The following is a 26014-nucleotide window of genomic DNA, read 5'->3' as shown; positions in this document are numbered from 1 at the left end:
ATGTAGCAACATTCCAGCAACACCTGTATATAGTAAACAAAAGACAACAGTGGTAAACCGCTAATCAAAATTCATAAATCGATAGAGAAAAACAAATCCTGGTTACAAACTAAAACTGAGGGAAACGTATCAAATATATGAGAATTACGACACAACACCGAAACGTAACACACACAGAAACGAACTATAATGTAACAATGGCCATTTTCCTGACGACTTGGTACAGGGCATTTTATGAAAAAATGGTGGGTTTAACCTGGTTTATTAAGTCTTTGATTGTTCATTTCTGTGTGTGTTAAATTTTCATTTGTTGTTTTGTTGCACTTCAGTGTATCGATTGTTCAGTTGTTTTCCTCTTATAGTTGATGTGTTACCCTCAGTTTTAGTTTGTACCCCGGATTTGTTTTTCTCGATCGATTTCTGACGTTCGAACAGCGGTATACTACTGTTGCCTTTATATATAGACAAAACGACCGTCTGGCATACAACATTATTAGCCTGGTATATTTGATAAGTATTGTTTATTTTTCACGCTCGCGGAACTGAAAGATGATGTCTTTGTTAAAGACATGTGACATGGGGTTGTTATGATAACATTGATAAACATTAGGGTATCACCAGCCCAGTAGTCAACACTTCGGTGTTGACATGAAAATCAATAATGTGGTAATTTTCATAAATTTCCTGTTAACAAAACTTTGATTGTTTCGAAAAACTAAGGATTTTCTTATCCCAGGCATATAATACCTAAGCCGTATTTGGCACAACTTTTTGGAATTTCGATCCACAATGCTCTTCAACTTTGTACTTAGTTGGCTTTATAAATATTTTGATTTGATCGTCACTTCGGTGTTGACATGAATATCAATAATGTGGTCATTTTTATAAATTTCTTGTTTAAAAAACTTTGTTTTTTTTCGAAAAACTAAGGATTTTCTTATCCCAGGCATAGATTACCTTAGCCGTATTTGGCACAACTTTTTGGAGTTTCGATCCACAATGCTCTTCAACTTTGTACTTATTTGGCTTTATAAATATCTTGATTTGAACGTCACTGGTGAGTCTTATGTAGACGAAACGCGCGTCTGGCGTACTAAATTATAATCCTGGTACCTTTGATAACTTTTTACACCACTGGGTCGATGCCACTGCTTGTGGACGTGTCGTTCCCGAGGGTATCACCAGCCCAGTAGTCAACACTTCGGTGTTGACATGAATATCAATAATGTGGTCATTTTTATAAATTTCCTGTTTACAAAACTTTGATTTTTTCGGAAAACTAAGGATTTTCTTATCCCAGGCATAGATTACCTTAGTCGTATTTGGCACAACTTTTTGGAGTTTCGATCCACATTGCTCTTCAACTTTGTACTTATTTGGCTTTATAAATATCTTGATTTGAACGTCACTGGTGAGTCTTATGTAGACGAAACGCGCGTCTGGCGTACTAAATTATAATCCTGGTACCTTTATTTACTTTGAAATGTACACACACAATTAGGTTTACAAATTTTCTTTCCTAAAATGTTTTATACTATCATGAGAAGCTGTGAATTATAAAACAGCACACTATTGAAAAAAGGAACCTTGCACCTTTAAACTAAATAAAATTGTGCACATGTCATACCTGAAATTCCTAACAAATATACCACCTCTTATAAAATCATTGACAACCTCCGTTAACTGCCTTGAACGCTGAACACGTAAATCCACAGCTACCTAACTTATTCAAAGAAAAAAGAAAAATATCTTTATTTAACACGTTATCAAAACATTCGACTCCGGCGCAAGTGATATAAATAAATTAGGAGTTATCCTTCTTTGTATCTATACAAAATCAAAGTCAAAGATTGTATTGTTTCCAAATATGTATTTTAATTTATGTTTTGTCTATTATCCATTTTGTTTGTAATTCATATGCCTATAAGGGCCCTTTGATTAGGAAATAAACAGATTTGATTTGATTTGATTTGATTTATTAATATAAAATCCAAAATCTGGATTGTCATCAACACACAAACAAAGAACAAACATTAATCATTACAATCAATTATATATCAATACAGAACATAAACAAATATATACAAAGAGATAGATAAAGTATTTCTTCTTTCATCTCTTTTACTGTGGAGGTATAGTTTTAGATACAAGTAATAATAATTTCGATAACATAAAATAACTTAAGTTAGTGAACGTCAAAACTTGTACATCTCATTAATACCTTTATGCAACATTTATATAAAAAGTATGGTCAACGTAGATACAAGTACCTTGTCTTAGGGAAGGATTAATCCTACTTTGTAAAGAATCACTCTGATTTAAACAAAAGATATCTGAAACCGATTTTATCAAGATGCTTGATTTCTTGATTGACAAGATATTAGTTATGTTGGAAGGATATGTTTTCAACAGGCTGTCGGCATTCCCATGGGAACCAATTGTGTTCCTCCTTTCGGACATGTTTCATTATTATAATGAGGCTGACTTCAAACAGGAACTTCTTTGGAAGAAAGATTAGAACTTGGCGACATACTTTAACTTTACTTTCCGCTATATAGATGATGTTCTCTAACCAAATAATTCCAAATTTGGTGACTATGGTGAACGCATCTATCCTATCAAATTATAGATATAGGATACAACAGATACAGTTACGTCGGCCTCATATCTTGACTTACTTCTAGAAGTTGACAATGAGGGTCAATTGAAAACAAAACTTGACGACAATAGAGATGATTTTAGCTTCCCAATTGTGAACTTTTCATTTCTATGTAACAACATTCCAGCAGCGCCTGCATACGAAGTATACATGTCCCAATTGATAAGATATTTCCGGGCTTGTATGTCCTATCATGATTTCGTTGATAGAGGGTTGCTGCTCACAAGGCAGCTATTGAACCAAGAGTTCCAAATGGTGAAGTTGAACTCATCTCTTTGTAAATTTTACGGACGCCATAACGAGTTGGTTAACCGTAATGGAATTACCGTTTCACAGATGATATCGGATAAGTTCCTTATGCCGTAATTACAATCCCCTTCTCTTTTTTACGAATATGACCTACCGAATTGGACTTTTTACCGGTTTTGTTATAACAAGATCAACACGACGGATGCACATGTGGAACAGGATCTGCTTTCCCTTTTAGAGCACCTGAGATCACCCCCAGTTTTTGTTAGGTTCGTGTCGCTTAGTCTTAATGGTTTCTATGTTGTGAGTTGTGTTCTATTATCTGTCTGTTTGTCTTTTCTTTTTAAGCCATGGCGCTGTTAGTTTATTTTTGATCTATGAGTTTGACTGTCCCTCTGGGTTCTATCGCCCTCTTTTTTTCACATCATAATAATAACTTCGAAATATGAAATAGAATGTTTCAATGTCTGAAAGATTATTGAAAAATGGTCAAATATCTTAAATATTCATCATAGTGACAACAAGAAAAAGAAAGAAGACAACACGGTCATTTTTTTTTCAAAAGAAAAGATCAATCGAAGCCAAGCAGCCACTACACACAAGAGTATTATATACCTTGGTGCATTGAAGGTTAGAGGGAAACTATTCAATACGATATTATTTTACTAAAAACAATTGAAATTCGGATTCACATTTGTTTGTGTCAACTGGATTTAATAAAAAAAAAAACTTATCCAATGATCAAGCGGAACAAATACACCTGTTTATAATTTTTATATATGAATAAAATTCTCATTCATTTAACAAATCTGATAACACCATACATTCATGATCAGTTATGTGACACTGTGATCATTTACACACGACGATCGGGTTTTAAAATAGAAAAGATGCATGGTCAAACGTTGTCAGCAACGTGTGTAAATAATTATATATCTAGATAAATTATATTTTGCATGACTAGAAGAAGGGAAACATAGATATTAACCACTTGATTGTACTAACTATATGATGCAAATAGTTAGTGTATAGAAAGCTGTTTTTTTTTATATTTAGCAGTTAGTGTGAACATGTTATAAGTTTAGATTTTTTTTTACTAACAATAAAAAATAGCTAGGTAAAAAGACTAACTTCTATTCATTTAGATATGCACTTGCAGCCAGTCAAAATTTATTTAACTATAAATAATTGTCTGTTAAGTGGGAGGTTCAGCTAAATATGAAACCGGGTACAAAGTAAGAATTATGACAGTTGTTGTGCATTCTTTCCTTTGATTATTACAGTCTACCATCTTATTTTGTCCAGTATAATGAACTCCCCCTTTTTGGATTTACTTGAAGTTCGGTATTTTCGGTAATGCTGTTCTATAATAGAACGAAAACAGAAAGCAAATGGTAAAGTACTGATGTGCCTTCTTCAAAATGCTATTTATTCAGAGATACATAATATTTAGTGTAAGCACTACATGAACTTAAAGTTTGCATACTGAATATGAAACTAGTGAGGCACTAACAGAGGAGTAACTGATAAATGTACTCTTGATTTGACCAAGATTTATTAAGTGTCTAAACTACCCTAGCAAAAATACTTTGTTTTGATAATATCTAATATCAAATACGGTGACAAAACATTTACAGATAAATACAAGGTTAGATTTTGTTTACTTATTTTCATTTGTATGTAATTGTTTTTTTTACAATATACGCAATGCAATGAGAAATTATACAAATCTAATGTAAGTTAATCTTGATTCATGATTTGCATTACATTTTTACTTAATTCTCCTTTAATCTACTGAGGTCGGTGGAGAGGTTAAACATATATCATGATACAATCGAAAATAATAATATGTGTAATAATATTCTAAAATTGCATACAAATAGCAAATGAGTAACATAAATCCTACCTTGTATCCGTCGGTAAATGTTGCGTCATCCTATTGTTGAGTGGAAATTGTTCTGCCGGTATAGTTTAGACTCAATGAACATACAATAATATTACTCATACTATAATGATAATGAGGATATGATTAATTTATTGGTTAAATCCCAATATGTCAAAGGTCTGAGCAAAATCTACAAGATACAAAAATAACAGATACTTTTATTTTTTAGTTTGATGAGAAAAACAAATGTTGAAATCAATTTTACTAAGATAGCAGCTACTGTGATATTGTGCTATGTGTCTTTTCTTACGAAAATCACACAATAAATTTCTAATGACATTAGGGAAACCCTGGCGGTTTAAATATATCTATGACGAATATACCTGTTAACCGATAAAAATAAATCTAATACTTGAATGACAATTTAATTAAGTGTGCGTCGGTATTTTATTTTGTACGTTAAATATGTGTTATACTCTGCAATGAGTACTGTAGATTTTAACTTTGCAAATTATATATCATGTTATATTTGGTATAGAAATCTTACTCGAACAAAAATATTTTGAATCGGGAATCCCGCTTTGGAAATATTAACCAATCAAATTGTTAGGAGTATCAAAATTGCCACAACAAACATATGATAAACCTCGTGACTAATCGTCTTACTGACATACCAGAGGGAACGACCAAAGAGTAAAGTATAGAACTACATGTGCAAGAAAGAAATAATTTTGAAAGAAGAAAGAAAGGAAGCAATAATGACTCTTACGGATTTAAAACAAGATATGGATAGCAATAATATAGACAAGTAAGTATTTGTAATCTTAATTTAAAGAATTAATTGGATTATTTTGCATATACCAACTATCGCATGTGACCTGTCATATTGCATCAGTTTATTATATTCTACTTCGGCAATCGTATTTTCTAGATTATTTATTATATTTAATAATATGCATGATATTTTGTATGCGACCATGTTATTAGGAACGACTTTTTGATAGGAATGTGCTCAAAGCCATATCATCACGAAATTGTTCTATTTTTAGCAGAACATTCTTGGAATTGCATACAAATAAGTTCTGTATATTTTTTCATCAAACATTAAATTTTGCAAGTTACATATGAAAATTCTCCATTTTTTCGGTGACATTCCAAAGTTTTCTACTGAAAATGATTACTCAGCAATTTTAGTGATTGCACAACACACCGGTTCTATTTATAGAATATAGAAATTCCCGGAACCTTTGTACTAACGGCAAATTTTCTGTAATTTTCAGGACTGCTGTTGAAGCAGGAAAGATTTTAAAGGACGTTGTTTCAGAAGCAGACAAAGATAGTCGTGTAGTAAACGGAACACATAGTTGTGCAGTACATTTACAGCAGTAAGTATATTTATTGACCCAATAATTAAGAGATATATTCATGCACGAGTACCTGTTAGAGTCAAACTAATTGTTAAAATGTGCATCTGGTGCATAATAGGTGGTACCATTAATGAGTTTACCTTAACAATCTTATCAGGACGTGGTCCGATGAATAGATGATAAAATCATTTAAAATTTGTACTTTTGCTCTTAAATAAGTCAATAAAGTCACTTCTATATGTTTGCACTTTTGAAAAATGATATAATTTTTGCATAGCAATATACTACTGATAATTGAGGTTATTTCATTTTTTATTATTTTGATTGCAGCTGTCCAGACAATATAATGGCTTGCATCTTAGCAGACTATGGACCTCTCCACGATGTTACCATTAACATAGAACACACTTTACTGGAGGCATACTGCATGGAAAATGGTATCAGAGTTCTCAAGGTAATTACTAGGCAACATATTAATACCAATTATCAGGTTATAATTACTAAGGAAGGGCTGTCAATTGACTTTTCAATGCAAAAGATTTGAAAAGAAAAAATACATGCATCAAAAGTATAAAAACACCTTAATAAAGTGTGTTGTGGAAAAAAAATGCACTATTTAGTAAATTAGTAATATCCCTTGAAATGAAGTTTATCATTTAAAAACATGTAATCTTTACATGAAAGTTTAATCTAATTGATAGACCTGCTAAAATTAAAAGGATATTTCTTAAATTATAACTTTTTATCTTGCAGGTTGACAGTTCAGAGAAAATAAAGAAATTCTTGGGAACTTTACCCAAAAATGGGAAATACACAGAAAGGTCTGGAGACTATACCTGTCTGCTGATAAAGGTAAATACACATAGTTTTATTTTTTTTATTGATATTCACATGAACTTTAACTTGCAAAAAGAAGATGTTCATGCATTGGTTGATTATTTGTAGTTTCATTTGAGATGGAAACCTTAAAAAAAAGTTTGACAATAAGTTACAAACATATTTTCGGAACTCAAAATGATTTAATCATAGACTTTTTTTCATAAACATTAGGGATGAATGGTATAAACAGCCCACAGAAACGCATGTCACCAAACCGGACATTATTCTAATTAGTCTCATCAATTTTCGGTCTTAGGTTGACCAGTTTGGTTTTGAACTTACGACCACACGAACTCGAGACGAGTAATTTGATATGAGAGCACCATTATTGCATTTAAGTAATACTAAAACATGCCAGAAGAAAACGGTTTTTGTGTTCATATATTTTGTAGTTAAATGATTTCAAGAATAAATTTAGATGTTATTATTATTCTATTTCAGAATCCCAAAGCATTGTACGAAAAAGCTGAAGACACGTTACTGAAGTTTGATAAGTTGTATAAAGTTTGGGGCTGGCATGTAATTGAATTTCCGGTATGACGTTGAATGAACCCTGCCATTTGTATATTTCTCATAGTAAGTATAAATCATATGTAAGAAATACTTTAACAGTGCGGGTTAAGCAAAGTAATTTGAGAAAAGTCTTTCCTTATTTGAAAAAAATACCTGAGTTTTTTTTTCTTCTTTGTTTTAATGAATATTTCTTTCATTCATGATACATACAAAAGCTGTTTGTGCTGGCAAAAATATCAAGAATAAATTCAATTGGAAAGGTGTTGAGAAAATTCTTGCTGCGTCAAGTTTAATTTAATGTACAGGCGATTATTTTATCATTAGTAGAAGTCTTAGAATGCTGTTTTGAAAATTGCACTATTTTATTAAAAACATTTTTAATCTTTTTCAGAACTTTTCTGCCCAATTGCAGTAAAAAAAGTAAAAAAAGAATGAAGAGCTAGTCCTGACAGTTTTGTCGGACGCGTTTTACAGTCTTTATTGGAACGTCTCAACAGTTATTGATAACGTTGGACCAGTCTGATTACATGACTACCTGTACATGTCAAGGCCCTGACAAATTGTACATATGTTAAAGGGATGAAAAAAATCATACAAAGATTACAGATCCGGGAGGAGTCCTGAAATAAATAGAAAAGGAAATGTGACATGTAAAATATCATATGAATGTATTTATCAATCATCAGTTGTGTTTGCATGTTCATTGCTATCCTAGTTATAGAAATAAAAGGAATATCAAGTCTATTTGTTTTTTTAATTTATAATTCATTAGAAATGGCTGTAGAACCCATAACACGCTTGGTACTCAAAAGGGACTACTTACTTACACACCAAAAGAAGTTGGAGATCCAGAGTAAAATTTTTTTTATACTTGATGCATCGTTTTTAATCACTATGTGTGCCCCAATAACACAGTTGAAATACAACACATGTCTCCTCATTGCATGGATTTGAGCCTGTTTACATAGTAATGAAATTGAATTTATACATAGAGATGGACAAACGAAACTTCGCTGAATTTGATTCTGCATAGCATAATGCATTTAAGCATAGCTATGCTGAGCTTTTTTGCCTATTATAAAAAAGGTAAACAAGATAAAACAACACATCATAAACAAACAAACAAAAACCATACACATGAATAAATGACAACCCAATTTTTTTAAGATTTATTTACGAACAAATAATAACTAATAGTTTAACTATCAGGCCATCATTTTCAACTAAAATTATGATTTGAGCCTTCGCAATGCTACAATATAACCTTACACAGGAAAAAGAAAAGGTAAATCGGCCCTGAATACTGCTTAATATTCACAAATCAAATCCTAACAGCTGATAGGGTTTTGCGCCTGTCCCAAGTCAGGAGCCTCTGTCCTTTGTTAGTCTTGTATTATTTTTAATTTTATTTTCTTGTGTATAATTTGGAGTTTAGTATGGCGTTCATTATCATTGCACTAGTACATATATTTGTTTATGGACCAGCTGAAGGACGCCTACGAGTGCGGGAATTTCTCGCTGCATTGAAGACCTATTGGTGACCTTCTGCTGTTGTCTTTTCTATGGTCGGGTTGTTGTCTCTTTGACACATTCCCCATTTCCATTCTCAATTTTATGGATGCACTAAGTTAAAAAAACAAAAAAACAACAGTAGTCTTACATTTACTCTTACATGAAAGGAAAGATAGCTGTAAAATTCGTAAAATAACCGTACACAACGGCATAACAACACTTTCGCTTATCATTGAAATCTTCCAATCATTACTCGCACAATAGTTGTCTGCTTATAAATAAGAAAATGTAATATGAGTGCCAAAGAGACAACTCTCCATCCAAGTCACAATGTATAAAAAGTTAACCGTCATTATAGGTCAAAGCACTGTCTTCAACACGGAACTAAGCTCACGACGAGTAGCAAGCTATAAACAGTCGAAAAAGAATTTGTGTAAAACTATTCAAACAGAAAAACCAACAGTCTAATTTATATAAAAAAACGAGAAACGAGAAATACCTATGAGGCACTCCAAACAAACGACAACCACTGAATAAGAAGCTCCTGACTTAGGACAGGTGCATTAAATTGCAGCGGGTTTAAAAGATTTAACACGCACCAATCTTCACCCTTTCCCGAAACAATGACAAGATTTTGTTTTATCTTAAAACAGCAATATATAATATTTTCTTCCATAACTTACTAATTGGAATGGATTTTTATCATTGTTAAAGATCGTACGGTGGCCTACAGATGAATACATCCTTGCCCTTGGGTCTATGGACCGTGTCGCAGTCCGTCGAGTACAATGTGGTCATTCATTTCTTTTTTCTTTAGATCATATTACACTGTTCATTGTTTGTCTTCCCCATCATTCTCTATATATTGAGCTAACCCGAAGTATTACGATCACTTCGATCACTCCATCAACCTCTGGAGGACAATGACCGTAAGGGGGCGCTGTAATTAATTGAGCATACCATTATTCCCTGTAATGATTCTCAAAGTTAAACGAGACACTATTTTTCAGAACAAGAGATTGCTGAGGTATCAGCATTAAAAGCTTTGTAACTCTTATGATGATCTGAAGATTCATATTTCTAATATTTTAATATCATAAAGTGCATATGCCATTTAAACGGGGATGGTATATATCTTCTTCATGTGAGTTGTATATTGACAACCAGATGCCATTTGTTTCTTGTGAGGTTTGAGATCACAGATAGGAAATGGCAATGCTAAGTTTAAAATAACGACATTTCTATCTAGTATATATGCATGATTTGTAAAGTAACCAATATTGAGTTTGTAAAGTAAACATTTTTTATGTATTCGTCAAAAAAAATAAAAGTTAAACCAATATCTTAACAGCGTTAAAAAAGAGGGTAAATAAATGTATTTTATCTAATTGCGAAATCGAGAAAGAGCATTGACAAATATTTGTATCCAGTTATCATACAATGGAGTAACGTTTCTTCTTTATAAAACCCTAGTGTTAGTCCTTGCACTCCTCCGCAGACCACATCATTTACATGTACAGTACTACCGAAAACGGAATCGTTTATACTTATCTGTATACTGTCCGACCCCGCATATAAACAGACAAAAAACAATCTTCAGTTATATAATGCATTGATTATTTAGACCAAGAAATAACTTAAAGTGAGTAATATTGGAGGATAAAGAAAATCATTTCATGTATTGGAAAAATCCGGAACTGTTTATATTATAATTCAATAAGTGTAAAATTTATAGAACTATGTGCGGGGTCGGAACCAGGATTTCAGATAAGTGAAGGAGACCACATGTTTGAAATGATTAAACGGGTAATTTCAACTCCGTATAAAATACCAATGTGGAAACCTGCTAAGAAACAAAATAGCCACACACACACGCATACGTTGGTTCGAGTAATAATTGTTTTCTTAACGAATTGTTTTATAAAATGATTGAGGAAGGTCTTGATAATACATTCGTGAACAATGAACATACTGTGATAACGCTGAATTGTTCTAAAACATAAATTACATGCACATGCATAGGCCACCATGATTTAAGAAGTTGCTGAGATAATAGCTTTATTTCTTACTATATTGGCTATAGAAAATAACCGTTATTTGGTCAACGTTTCCACATCGGTACAATTTTTCAAAGGGAACTGTTAGATAGGTACCATGCAGTGGCAAAACTTTATGGACGACATGAATGCATGTTAATCGTCGTTCAATTTAAACGAAGTAAAGCTGAGGATGACTGTGATTTGGGCTTAAAATGCTTTAAAAAAGTTAACGACGATGGGTGATAATCAATTTCAACTTAGTTAATGCTGTTTTCGCGTTTTTATTATGTTTTTCAAGACGGTGTATTATATGTCTTTGACCAAACTCGTTCTTTATGTTACAGTAGCGGATTCATAGACGATAACTTTGTTTTGAAACAATAGAACCCCTATCGGTTTCATTTTGTTCAATGATACATGTCTGGAATGGCAACACAACTTTATTAAAATTGCAGATATTTACTATAACGTTATATGAATGCAATTTTATTCTCTCTTTTTTTAAATTACGTGTAATGAATTAAAACATTAAATTTTCGTCAAAATGATGCGTTAATAACAGTCTTAAATCGTCACCAATACACTTGGCAGACTGAGTACTATTTTATGCTTCACCCTTGATATCTCTATATAAACAATTACATTTATCGATATCCCTTGTCATTTCTGTTCTGATCATTGTTACAGCTCATTATTCTTTTTAAATTTCGTCAAAAAGATGCGTAAATAACAGTCATCGATAAACTTGGCAGCCAGAAGTCCAAATTTCTGCTGCACCCTTTATATCCTCTTTTATCAATATCCCTTGTCTTCTCGGTTCCAATCAATGTAACAGCTCATTGTTCTTTTTAAATCGTGCAACAGTGCTGACCGTTACTATGGTTTCGTTTTAGGTGTATTGCTTAGTAAGGGACATCTGCCTGCATTTTGAAACGGTAAACTAAGTGTCTAATGTTTGATTAATACACAGCTGTCAAACCTTTAAGTTTGTATATGACAGGTGAGATATTGAATACACAGTCGCACGCGCCATCTGTCACTACATTCCAAACACGATCAAAAATTGTAAAAACACTAAATATTACTTTGTGTTACGAACATCCCCCGTAGATGATAACAAAGAAGTTTATATCGAAATGTCCCATTATTTAGAAATTTCAATAAGATGTAGGTAACCAACCAACCTATCCGATTGCGTGTAAGTGTAAGCTGGTGTGAACAATTACCAAAATGACAGCTGGTCCACGCGACAGCTTGTCGTGTATTGAACAATTACAAAGTTTAATTGTTGATAACGGTTTTAAGTTGGTTAAGTTATTTACAGATCAATGTTTTTATCAAGGTAAGCTGTGGACAAAGAAGAGTGTACCAGGTAATGGTATCACAAAAGATAAAGGAGACCACAAGAAATCGTTGTCACAATAGATAAAGAAGACCACAAGAAAATCTGGTGCATTACTATGTCAAACAAAGACATTAGTTTAACGGGTGCTAAAACATTGAGATCGCGGTACACAAAACAATACGGGGGCGGATCCAGTCATTTTTTAAAGGGGGTTTAAGCCCAGGATAAAGAAAGGGGGTCCAACAATACGTCCCCATTCAAAATCATTGATCGCCAAAAAAGTGTGTTGCAACCCCCGGACTCCCATTCTGATTACGCCACCGCATTACTCTGTTGAAATATTTACATTTCTTTAGTGTACATTTACTAAATGAGCATATAGAGTCCAGTTGTACTTTTGAAAGATGCTTCAATGTGACGTCAACAAGGATGCGTTCTGTAGAAAATGAGATCAACGAATTATTGTTTCCGCCACAAATAGTTCAACCATCGCACTAAGCGTTACCACTATCGCACTTCGGCGTAGCCATCAACAAGGTAGAGCCACAATGCCATCGTCGCACTTCAGTGTGATTAATTGCAGTTCGGAGTCCTACATATATACAATAACTATTTTAGTATTGATGACTGTATGTATATTTACAAATATGCAATGAATACAACAGATCTGATGGTTTGTTTTTGCGTCATTTATACAGCATTTATAACTTAATATTTTACATTTCTTAGAGTTTTTGATGCTAGTTAATGTTACCGGAATATCAGTTGCCTTCATGTCTACAGAAAGTTTACAAACTTTGAAAATCAAGGAAAAGGCATTTGCTCTATAAGAAAAGATTTCATATAAATAACTATCTAAACAGAAATCTAAAGAATAATGCAATGCTAATGCTATCGTCTTTGTGTCACTTGTTTTGCTAAATACATTATCTTTTATAATTGGGTAGACATAATCAGGTTATGATATTAATTCTAATTAATGAACGCGTTCCGGGTTCATTGTTGTTACCCCTGTTGTTACTAGCTCTTTATGTTTACATTCCCCGTCATGCCGGCCAAACAGTTGGATCTATTTACGTGGAAGGTGATTCAATATCATTCAGGGTATTCCCTTTGGCCAGGTAATTCGTGACTAAGTCAGCTGATAACTATTTATAGAACTATATATAAAATCCATGTGAGCTAGTGTTGTGATCAGACGATCTTTGTTACCTGAACAGATCATACTTATATACGTCATGCTTAATGTACTAAATGCCTGGTTAATCACGACCCCATATCGTACGTCTCTAATATTTGGCCGGGGTGTAAAAGACGTAGATTTCTTTGTTCATTTTTACTATGTTTTTCTTGGATCTGACGGAGTTTAAATGTCTTATGATTTCTAACATTAGGTTACTGGGTCACATTTACATAGTTATACATTTTGTTTATGTTATTTATATAATTACATGTTGGACTAATTTAAGAGATAATTGTCATCACACAAAAGAATTAAATTATATATATATATATATGAATTCAGGTCAATGCTTATATAAAACTGTCTTTGATATATAGGTCTAAAACTTGCCACTGGACGGAATAATTGAAATGAGATTATTTTACAGTGTTAGTCATTATCAGTCTTAATGATGATGTACATTTCGAATGACGAAATAAACCAGGTAAATTAATATATCTGAAACAACAGTAAATGGTTTAAAATAAAAACTATCAAATCCTACACGGACTACAAGCAACTGAGTGTAGGCAAGACGCACAAAAAAAAATAGCATACTGATAACCAGATCTTTGTTGTTTCAATCTAACTGTCTACTGCACCGATCTACAATGCCTTGTCATGAAATGACACGCGATCAGTGCGCAAAAAAACTTGATTTAAATAGGTGATTTGGTTCACTTGTTATATAAAGCATATTAAAGTACAGTAGTTGTTTTCACAACAAATTTAATCAACACTGGATACTTCCTATTTCACCTAGTTTTTAACGATGTGGCAATACTTGATCCCGACTTAGATAAAGCGGAGCTTCCTTTTATTTGTGCGGGACACTTATGAATATGTCAACACTCAACAGTATGTCCTAAAAGAACTTGAAATGAAAAATAAATTACCAAACCAAAGTATATTTTTAAAAACTAACCAAGTTCCAGTTCTACATAAACTATATTGATACAAGGTTCATTCATTTTACTATTAAAACAATAGCATAATTTGTAAATCAGTCAATTATTCAAATATGTATATATATGTTTAAAATAATAGTCTATAAACACAGCAGTAATTTAAAACCAACTAAAGTACAATCCAGAAAGTTTTGTACAAACAAACCAATAAAATTCCCTTATCCTAGTTATACTGCCTATTATTTGAGCAAGTTATGTTGCCACTGGAAGACTTTACACAGACCTGGCCTAATATATGTTAAATTTAACGCATAGAACAACAACACATGCTAAAATTGTCTCTGTAGCAGTTTTCTTAACGTCAGTTCTTATTCGGGACATGTACAAAAGGCACATAAGCCCAAACATCATTACCTGGAAACACCTATGTTGTCACTTTTTAATTGATGAAATATCATTAAAAAACGGCATTTGGTTTCAAAATAAAAGTTTTATGTGAGATTATGACAAAATCGGGCAGTAACTTGTATCTTTTACAAGAATTGAATTTGTAATACTCGGTCTAAGACATGTAGTTTTGGAGCACATATTACAGTGTACGGTTCATCAGTTTGGAATGAATGTACCAATCGGCATTAGAATTATCAGAACACTTCGATATCGTTGAAAATATGCCGTGGCGATGTGGTCGACAGACTACCGGAGCCAATCAACCTGCAAACACGTCAAAACAGTATTGGAAAGTCTCATTTTTTTTTGCGTTCATAGACCATATGATAAGGGAACTGGAGAGTGAAGTCGAGTCTAGTATTATCCGAAAATCGCTTCTTTGCGCTGTATCTGCGTCATCGTGTTGTAGGAAATATATAGCAAACGAACAAATCTCAACATTGTCTGAGACATACGAAACTGACCTGGCATGTAATTTTGACGAATTCAATTGGAAGGTCGCTCGATGCCGAACATGTACGCTGTTTATAACATCTCGCGAGTGCTACCATGGAGATCTATCAGTGTACTACGTGTGTTGAAAACAAATGAACGATCAACAATGAACAACGACAGTTACTAGCATTATTGCATATTCATCGGGATTTCAGTGTTAATATTGACAAAGTAATAGAGAAGTTTGTTTCTGCCTAGACCCGAAGAGCAGATTTTTGAAAATTTTGAGTAAACCCTGTATCACAACTTTGTGTCGTTTATGTATTACTCTTTTCAGAAGATTTATTAATAGTTTTACATTCATGAATTTTTTATAAGTCCTATCTACATATAGCTCCTCTTTTAACCGTTCTATGACCGAAAACCGTAAAAAAAGAACTTTTCTGCATAAAAGGGTCCCAAAATTTGTTCAGTTGCTTGCTCATCGTTTTATTCTAGCTAGGCCCCTGGACATCCGAGGTTTTTTAGGTTCCGTTTCTTTAGATAAGTTGCAAACGGAAGTTGGTGTGTTATAGAGTAGTATTTGTATTCCATAGCAAACAATCTACATTCGCATGTAGCTATTATCTCAAACTTGGCGTTTGTGTTGAGAATCATTGTGTGCCCACTCTAATATGAATTATAGGGTCATTGAGTCACAGTGTTGATATTAAACACTCTCATTCGTCATTACACTTGCACTTTCTAACTAAAGATCATTTTTAACAAATTTTAAGATTTTTCAAAAACAGCTTTTTCATACCCGTCCAACCCAAATATGCCAGTGTTATAATCATCAAGGAACAATTGAATCCCGCCAGCACCCTCCAATCCAACATTTTGCGTTTTAACAAATAAATTGACATTACTAGCAAAGAATATTAAAACAGTTCTATGTATTTTACCAGGCCTGTGGGAAATACTTAAACTCATTAGAAATGAACACTCTTTGTAACTATACTAGGTTAATGCGTGGAATCGATATGACGGAAATAAATATTATCTAATCTTAAAACACTGCAGATAATCCTTTAATCCTTAATACGTATCCCCAATTGATAGTTTTATGTCCATATATAGAATATTTCTATAAATAGCCGAAAATCACTATATTTACAAACAGCTATAAAAGGATGCAATTAAATATGCTCCTACATAAACAATAAAATATTAGAAGTTACTCCCCTACTCCTACGTCGAGTACTATATGTCCTTATTTGGTCATGCAGTTACAATCCACCATCTACATGCCCTAACTCATTAGATTTATCGAACGTTTTCTGTCAGCGTATTTTGATTACAGAATTTTGTTACAGCAGTCGAGCCAATGTGATAGCATGTTTGGTGATAATCATTTGCTCTAGTCAATGCAAAAATTTCCATATATGTACGTCATGCATTATAATTAAGAAAGTATTCGCTCATGTCTCTTTTCTTATTTAAACAAAGAAAAGAAATAGTATATATGTATTTGTAGATGGTTTATTTGTTTTTGTTGTTGTTTCAATCAGAAATGGCGAACTCTCGGTATCAATAATAATAGTCTCGCATGCTATTTTGAAACCGAGAGTTCGGCATTTCTAATTAATGACGTTCCAAATTGAATTTAGACGAAGAGCACGACATCCCAATAACTTGTTGAAATAAGAAAATTCCTTTATTTATACAACAGAAGAGCATAATATTAGAGGGACGAAAGATACCATAGGGACAGTCAAACTCATAAATCGAAAATAAACTAACAAAGCCATGGCTAAAATTGAAAAAGACAAACAGGCAAACAATAGTACACATGACACAATATAGAAAAATAAAAAATAAACAACACGAACCACACCAAACAAGTGCGTTTCAAATTTCACCCATAGGAATGACTTTTAAGATAATTAACCATCATGCATAACCCATAACCTTCAAGATTCTCCACCATTAAAGCCAAACATGTACATAACCAAATATTCCTTTAAAAAGTAAAATCACAATAATACTTGCAAATCAATCACATGTCTTCTTACACATTGCATTTATTTTATATATAGGTAATTTATATATACTAAAAAGTCAAACTATTTTATTTTTGGATAACTTACAACAAAGACAAGAGCACTGGTTTTGATTTCTAACTCAAGTAGGATATAAGTTACAAATCAATCACATGTCTCCTTTTACATTGCATTTGTTTTATATGCAATTGGTAGATAAGGCAAAGTGAAACTATGTCATCATATATGATAACAACAAATTTACTAGGGCACAGGTCTGGATTTCTGAACTCAAGTATACGATATGCCGTTTACAATGAACTTGGGAATATGAGTTTAAATATCTACATGCGAAATCAAAGATTAAACATAATTCCTGTCCGTCAGATAATTGTCAAATATAATAGGAAATGACGTCAAATATTAAATCCGATGAATAAAGTTTGTTATAAAGGTGTTATAAGAACTTCCTATTTTTGCGGCAGGATAAAGGTATGACGTACTAGGTCCACTGACCCGTTTCATTGTCATGCACGACACAGTGAAATTTGTCTAAAAATAGAAAAAAATAGAATGGTTAACCATATTTCATGTTTAAAATACCCTTTTATCTACTTGAACGTAACATTTCTAATTATGTATACAAATGTTATTGTTATTATTTTGAAGACTTAAATCTTATTTCGTAGGTTTACTAACAAATCTTACTGTGCTTTACCATCCATTGAAATAAATTAAATATATATATAAAAAAACCTATCTGTATATATAAAAAAAAAGAAGATGTGGTATATGATTGCCAATGAGACAACTGTCCACAAGAGACCAGAATGACACAGACATTACCAAACTATAGGTCACCGTACGGCTTTCAACAATGAGCAAAGCCCATACCACATAGTTAGCTCCAAAGGGCCCATTGAATATTTTTTTAATATCGTTTGGTTTGTGTAACTTTAAGATTGCAAGTTTTGGGTTCCGATTTTGAATTAATGTCTTCAGATGCCTTCTGTGATAGACTATTATAGTCCTCGCAGACACATTAAAATAAATCTATACAGTTTGCTCTTAGGAATCGTTATAGTTGGAGATGTACCATCGTTTAAAACCCGAATCACTCACCAGGAACATTATCCATCAATTCCTCACGAAAAGGTCACATCCGAAAAAGCCTCGTATAGTGTTGTGCGTATGAATAACTTTGCAGTTTTTGAGACTATTTTTCATATGATCAAGTTATTTTACCAACCCGTAGTAGCACGTCAATGAGGTGGGGGAACAAATCACTGTACAGTATATACTATAAAAACATAGTTCAAGAAAGGTTGGACCTATGGCTCACTTTTACCACCCGTAGTGCGTTTATTGTAGAAACTGATTAAGGAGTATCGATCGAGACCTATGGTTAAATGTCGTTTATCACACGTTGTAGAAAAAGCAATATAGCAGACGTCATCGGCGGGAAATACAGTGTTATTATTGTGTATATCACCCTGCAGAGTGGTAAACGACCTTTACTACCAATGAGTCTCCCTGTTAAAGCAGGTAAATCATAATTGTCCTTTTCCAATTCAGCAATGTTATCATACCGAAATTCCTATGGTTGTTTATTTCTTCAACAAATTATGTTGACATTATGCTTCACAGAGCTAGCACCTTCCTTGTGACGATCTTTTGAGTTAATTGCAACTGACTTTTACAGTTTGTAATTATGTTGTGCTGTTATATCAGTGTCAAGGGTAAGGTGGATTGTTGGGCGTTCACAATCATGTTCACCCCGGCATTGTATGTATACACCTGTTCGAAGTCGGGAGTCTTTAAAATCAGCAACTGCGAGTACCCTCATTTTGGTACTTTGTTTTTCGTCATTTGTTTTGGGGGCATAGTACCAAACCAATGGTGTACGATCACACCACTAACCCAGGTTTAGGAAATTTAGAGTGTCCGCAAACATGTTTAACGCCGAATCATTATCAGTAGCCTGTGGTTGTTGTTGGTTGTTGGATGACATTTTTGTTTTTTCGTTCATTGTTTTTTCATAAACCAGGATGTGTACTTTTTAGCTAGTGTGAAAGTTTGTCGTACGGTGACCTTGAGTTGCGACCTACTCATCATTTGGTCTCTGTTGTCTCCATGTGCTTTTGTTTACTGTCGTGAACAACAATTTGTACAACTATTATTTTAACAACAGTTTCTAGTGATTCTACAAGGGATGTCAAAACATGTTTTTACATGCTAGCTGTGTTTTGTTCCTCTCATGATTGTCTAAAGTAGCACAGCAACAGAGCCTCGCGGAAATTACATTGTACTTGATGTTCATATCGATCAGTGCTCCAGAGTTCAACGACTTATTGAAGAAATGGTAATGTCACTGTTCTCATTAATAAGAGACATTCTACACATACAATTGTATTTTGATTACCTTCCAAGGATATTTGATGATGACAAGATTGATTATTTACCTTTTAAAACAATATTTCTTGGACACAAGAAACATGTAAGCAATAATATTAAGCCTAAGGTCATTCTAGTCGAGTTCATGTTTATCTTTTTTTACCTATATTTGTTACTGTCAACGAGGATTATATTAAGCATATACTTTTAAACCAAACGTTAAGTAAACGATAGAGTGAGCATAATAGAGATATAAACATCTCCGGGGTAAAACACTATGTCAACAGGTTTTTTGATATACTTATCCTGATTTCAGCTAATCCAATCATATACGGAGAGTGTTCCGGTATATACCAAGAACCAGGAAGGGACTGTAAACAATTGGAGTAGATTATCTAACATCTACACCTAACGAATTTACGACCAGGAAAACAAACATATTACGGAGTTTGTTTGGCAACATTTTAAATGTTGCACTTTATTACAATAACAGGTCGGCCAGTATTAATAGCTTTTCTCACGATCGAAATAAAAAGACATTTGATATCAACATGCAGTCTATGTCGAGATGCTCAAGCGCAGTGATATAAGCATGTTACTGACCGACAAGTTCATTGAACACATTTCTATTAGATCAAAGAATTCATTTGACACATTTTATTAGATTGACATGTATAAGATTTAAAGGAATAAAGACTGTAATCGGGATATATGTCAAAGAGACAACAACCTGATCCAAGAGCAGAAAATAACTTAAGGCAACCAATGGCAGAGAGAAAGTTCTACACCCGGAGGCTGTCCTCAGCTGCTGGACCCTAAACAATAATGTACACTAGTTAAGCGAAATAAAAGTAAATCGAAGTCGTTTATATTTTTAGCTTTGATCAGTCCACATCCAAAGTTGCAGCCACTATAACCGTCCTATGTCGTTTGGATGACCGGGATGCACATATACACAGCCATGTTCGGTTGCAATTGGGAAATTACATTCGATTCACTATGTATGGAGAGTCCAACCTCTTCTTCACGTAAAAGAATCCTCCCAACGACACTTTGTTGGTTCTCATATGAAATATGTATAAACTATATTGTATACAGGAAGGCAAGTTAAGCAAACAACAAGTAACTAATCATTGAGCAGGACAAGGACTATTTTTTTTAAATAGTTTTCCATAAAGACCACATCTATCGAAAATTGTATCCATTTTTTTCTGTGCAATACATTTTGCCCTTACAGTTTTGAGTCGTTTAAATATTTGTATAAATTTCGGAATTGATTGTCAAACTGCATCAGCTGGTGCAGTAAAATTTGTACTTTTAGTATAACTGAACAACTATTGGTAAAACATGTAGTTACTGAATATTTGCCATTAACGAGTCGGGTTAGCAAATTGTAGAGGAAAAGGAAAAATCCACAATTGGTTCTTGACGGACATACTATATTAAAGTGCTTTTACCCATTATGTAATTCTTAATTGTATTTACAAAATTTTCGTTAAGTAAAATTGTAACTGCAGAATATTTTAGGGACGAGAATAGGTTCAGCTGTATATTATTGCAACATGGGAAATATTTCTTGAAAATTGCAGGCATTTTGTCGAAATTCTTTATGAAAATGTAAAATTAACATTTTATTTTGTAAATTAATTGTATATTAATTGCAGATGTTTTGATATGAACAGAGTGGTGTGATTTTGTTATACTGGTAAAGATGGCTTATGTTAAAAACTTTCATTATATGATGATACTTTGACATTATACGATGCTACTTTAAATTGTGGCATATTTTTCATAATATTATCATTAATAGATAAATTAAAATATGCCCCTGTCAAACTCTTTACCAGTGAAGGATAAGAAATATAAACTTCTTTTTTTATTATTTATTATGTATCTATAAACACATGACTATGACATATAACATGTGAAATAAAAATCCAATGTCTATTTTTAAACTAATGTTCTATAAATGTCTTGACTATTACGCAATAGTAACTGCATATGTCACTTGTTCGAACTTTCTACTACTTTCCATGAATACAAAGAAATGCAAAGTTCATGATTGAAGACAGGAAGAACAAAGGATCCCATATTTGGATTGAGCAACAGTTTACAGGGTTCTACTGTGCGTCGCATGCTTCTCGGTGTTCGGCACGGTAATCCAGCAAGTCGCGTTGATATCTCGTTGCCTCTTTTTGACCTTTGATTTGTTCCATGATGGTTTTATCAGTTAAGGTTAACTTCCAGGTTTTGGTTTCCTGTAAAAATAAAGAAGGATTATGATATTAGAATATTTTCCTTTTAGAGTCCACATAAGGAAGAGTTTTGAGTAAATTCTTATCAATTTTGTAAAATTAGCCAATACTTTTCTAGGTATTAACCCACTTCTTTACATGCAGGAAATAGTTTTAGTATTTGAATTAAAAATCCTTGTTGATCGATAAAAAAATCGAAAACTCGTGTACCTACATATCAAATATTATTGGCGAACTTCAAAGGTTCAATATGATATACTAATTAATAGTAAGTATATCGTTTTATCTTTTTGACCTAAACGTAAACCTTACCTGGTACTAAATCACATGATGATATGATGTGCCCTCAATCTGGCAGTGTTACAACTGGTGTCTGGTTAGCCAACATGGAGTAGTAGTTATTGATGAAATCATTGGCACTCTCATCTGTTTTCTCGTCTGTCTTTGTGTTTTGTATGAGTACACAACCAACATCTTTATTATCCTCTTCTGTTTTGTCAGTACGAACCATCTTCCCCACTTTTAGGAAGTTGTCAACCTGAAAAGTACAAATAATTGATTAAGCTTTTGATCTGTGAAAGCAATGCTATGCACAATCTCGCCTCCGCATAAAAGACGGAAATTGAAAGAAATACTGCCTTTTTTATTGAAAAATTCCCAAACGTTAAATTTAACAAAATTTATATCTGGTATTAGCGTTTAGCAGGAAAATGACGTTTTCCTTCCTGATCATTCCTCGGCACTTGTAAGACCATATAAAGAGGTTATTCTTGTTAAAACTTCCTGTGACATTTCCTTCTTTTTAAAAACTGAATGAAACTTTTTATTCAATGAAAACTTACTTTTACAACTTCGATTTCGTTTTCCCAACAATAGGCTTCCACTAGTTTATGCTGTATGTTAGCTGTGACGTCATCTGTGTCAACTACTTCAGGCAAGAGACATAATGCAATGTCGTCTGGTACTCTGAAAAACAAAAGAAAGATATAAATGATCTGGTATGCATAAAAATAGATATGGCGTATAGTCAACGAAACAGAAGCCAAAAATATAGTCATATTATTGACAAAAACATAGTCTCGACCCCACGACATCACCTGGCGCTAAATCAAAATCTGACAGTCATAACAGGTGATGTTTCAACATGTGAAGAAGGTAAATCTAGAATTGCTTGAAGACTAAAAACAGTGGATGATGAGTGCAAACGATTTCATCAATATTGAAATACTCCAATTTAGTATATAAAATTTTAACCTTACATTTACCCTATTAACAGCTCTATAGATTCCAAATGAATTTCAAATCGACTCCATGTATTTCTCCAAGTAAACAAAACTTAACCCTACAAGTACGTTAATAGATGGATTCCAAACCAATAGTAACAATTAATGCTTGAACTTGAATCACTATTGTTATACTTACTCTTGAAGTATCTGAGCACATTCATAGACCCCGCAGACTAATCTACCATCTTCTTTAGCCTTCATCAGAATCGTTTTAAGGGCCATTCCAATGTTGTTTACATTCCTGGAAAAAACAAAGAATCGTTTACATATAGGTTAACTTGTCAATAACACCTACTACTGAGAAATTCAATATGCAGTACGCATCATAGCTGTGACGTCACAGAGTAGTTTAAAGTACACTTTGATATTGTTTGTCTGATGCAATTTCATCGATATATTTTTCCAAAAACTGATATGTAAATGCCAAATGTTTATCCCCCACCTTACGTTTTCACTATGTTATAAAATATCTGCCCTATTGCTATACTTTTTTTTGTAATTATATTAATTGTCCTATAGTACACTTAATTCTTGGAAACAGAACACATTTTCAGTTGAAACGGCTTGAAAGTCAGAATAAAGGCTTATTCCATTCTCAATTTTATTTTATATCAGAAATGCAAATATATTAAATCTTATACAACTTGCAGATTCCTTGCACTTAATACTTAAAAAACATGTGACAACATATGGTTACGAAATAAGTTGTGTAACTGTTCAGCTGAAAAAAATAAAATAAAAAACATATGATACAAAATATGTATTTACCTTTGAGCATCCATATCTAATCCAAAATTTTCAGGGAATGTCATCTTCACAAAAATTGTTGCTTCCAAATGAATTAAAATACTAAAAGTAGTATATATATATATCCTTATTTTAAATACGTGTTAAATCCAACGTGTTCAGACTCTGTATCTGGGCTCTGTATAGTGATACGTATGAAATAATTAATAAGTAGGCCGACAGTTGCTTTATATACATTGTAGTAAGTGGGAGGGATTTGAATCAGAGAAACACATTTGATTGGCCATTGGGTTTTCCTTTGTGAGACATTAACCTTTTATCACATAACGGTTGCTTGTAGATAAAGACAAAATTTAAATGCTTACGAGGTTATCGATTTAGGTTTTATTCGAAAACGACAAAGAAACGGTTAAAATTGTAGTATAACGCTTGGTGTCATCTTGAAAAATTCTCCATACTATAAATTCTCCCAACCGTTTGATCGATAGTTTAATGACCTTGACAAAGAACCAGTAGTACACTGAACTATGATTTTTGTGTGCTCGTTTTATTATCATAATGACCTGAAACGTTGTACTTACTGCAGGTAAGATACTGAAGTCTAGTTTTTAATTGAAATACAGGAAACAAAGTTTTCGCTACTGCAAGGATACGGTTTTGTAAGTAAGTAAGTAAGTAAGTAATTTTTATTGGTTTAAAATCCAAAATTACAGGATTGATACCAAGACAATACAAATTTGTTATACACAAACATACAAACATATATATATATATCATACCAAATTTATAAACATTATATGAGGAGGTGGTACCACAAAGTAAGACTTATTATATCAAGAAGTTTATTTTTTCAAAGATTTCAATCTCTCTTTGATGTGGCACGGTGGATATGGATAATTCATTTCAGACATTTGAATAGTCCATCATGAATTATTGTCCTTATATGGAAAACGCAGATGTTTGCAATCTGTTTTTTTTTCCTGTAAAAATCTGCCGCTAATATAATCTGATTTAAGGCTAAGTTGATAACAAAAGGTCATCGAATTTATATTAAGAAAAAGGACAAGGACATTTTTTTGAATTTTCCGTATTTTAGTGATGGTCCACTTTAAATTGCTTTTTAAAACTTACTATATGTATACCTTTATGAAGTACTTATTGACAAGAAGATTGCTAGGCTGGTTGAATTTCCAAATGACATCAGTCCTAAACCACCTATATGGCATCCAATATGGTCGGCACTACGGATACAACATTTTTCGACATGCAGTATCGCTATTGACCATTTAGATTGAAATGTTAGCTGTAATCTTTATTTGTAATGAAGAAAATTTCATATATTTAATTGTTTTTTTTTTTTGTGTCTCAAAAAGGACTGACCATGAAAATTCTTGCATAAGTTGGGCCGGTGAACTAAAGATACGAAAAGGATGTTGCTGATGACTGTCTGATCAGCACTTTGCAACTTGCATTTAAAGCAGGCACATGGCTTCCAAGCTCTGTGCCAGGTACTTATGTCTGACAATCGAGGTTAAAGAAACAAAATATTAATGAATCATCTATGCAGCTGGAATACGTTTATCCGCTTCGGAGTATTGCTGTCATATTGCTAAGAAAACATACAGCAGGGACAATAGCTCAATTTGTTCTGATTTCCGAGATAGTTTTAGTCCTAGAAATTATTCACTCGAAGTAAGGCTTCTGTCATAGGATTTAGTACACGAATACTTTTAGATCGTTACTATGTGTCATCTGTTATTTTTTTCAGTCAGTTCTGTGCCTATAACGATCTGGAATCTAGCCTGTTTCAACCGATTCTTATTTTGTGATGTGACAAAATAATTCCAG

The 26014-nt window shown here is 33.0% G+C and overlaps 2 protein-coding genes across 2 annotated transcripts; one reads left to right on the top strand and one right to left on the bottom strand.

Annotated features, from left to right (window-relative positions):
- Window positions 1-5417: 5417 nt before the first annotated feature.
- On the top strand, window positions 5418-8296 carry LOC134713809 (uncharacterized). The gene is made up of 6 exons (XM_063575089.1): window positions 5418-5601; window positions 6074-6178; window positions 6491-6614; window positions 6914-7012; window positions 7481-7615; window positions 7944-8296. The coding sequence occupies exons 1-5, from the start codon at window positions 5504-5506 to the stop codon at window positions 7577-7579; spliced, it is 525 nt and encodes a 174-aa protein (XP_063431159.1). The 5' UTR covers window positions 5418-5503; the 3' UTR covers window positions 7580-7615; window positions 7944-8296.
- Window positions 8297-21746: 13450 nt separating this feature from the next.
- On the bottom strand, window positions 21747-24337 carry LOC134713798 (growth arrest and DNA damage-inducible protein GADD45 gamma-like). Its single transcript, XM_063575083.1, has 5 exons — window positions 24188-24337; window positions 23556-23660; window positions 22976-23099; window positions 22446-22671; window positions 21747-22136 (listed from the first exon to the last, which is right to left on the bottom strand). The coding sequence occupies exons 1-4, from the start codon at window positions 24229-24231 to the stop codon at window positions 22480-22482; spliced, it is 465 nt and encodes a 154-aa protein (XP_063431153.1). The 5' UTR covers window positions 24232-24337; the 3' UTR covers window positions 21747-22136; window positions 22446-22479.
- Between the last annotated feature and the right edge of the window lie 1677 nt (window positions 24338-26014).

The sequence above is a fragment of the Mytilus trossulus genome, chromosome 1 (genome assembly GCF_036588685.1).
Source record: "Mytilus trossulus isolate FHL-02 chromosome 1, PNRI_Mtr1.1.1.hap1, whole genome shotgun sequence".
NCBI classification, from domain to species: domain Eukaryota; kingdom Metazoa; phylum Mollusca; class Bivalvia; order Mytilida; family Mytilidae; genus Mytilus; species Mytilus trossulus.
The sequence above is the reverse complement of the archived record's forward strand: the minus strand, read 5'-3'. Positions and strand labels throughout refer to the sequence as shown.

Excerpts from the sequence above, each read along its gene's own strand:
- LOC134713809 (XM_063575089.1), top strand. The coding sequence starts at position 5,504 with ATGTGCAAGAAAGAAATAATTTTGAAAGAAGAAAGAAAGGAAGCAATA. Across the intron at positions 6,179-6,490 it reads TGTGCAGTACATTTACAGCA|CTGTCCAGACAATATAATGG; the intron begins GTAAGTATATTT and ends TTTTGATTGCAG. Across the intron at positions 6,615-6,913 it reads ATGGTATCAGAGTTCTCAAG|GTTGACAGTTCAGAGAAAAT; the intron begins GTAATTACTAGG and ends TTTATCTTGCAG.
- LOC134713798 (XM_063575083.1), bottom strand. The coding sequence starts at position 24,231 with ATGACATTCCCTGAAAATTTTGGATTAGATATGGATGCTCAAAG. Across the intron at positions 23,100-23,555 it reads TGTGCTCAGATACTTCAAGA|AGTACCAGACGACATTGCAT; the intron begins GTAAGTATAACA and ends TTTGTTTTTCAG. Across the intron at positions 22,672-22,975 it reads ACGAAATCGAAGTTGTAAAA|GTTGACAACTTCCTAAAAGT; the intron begins GTAAGTTTTCAT and ends TGTACTTTTCAG.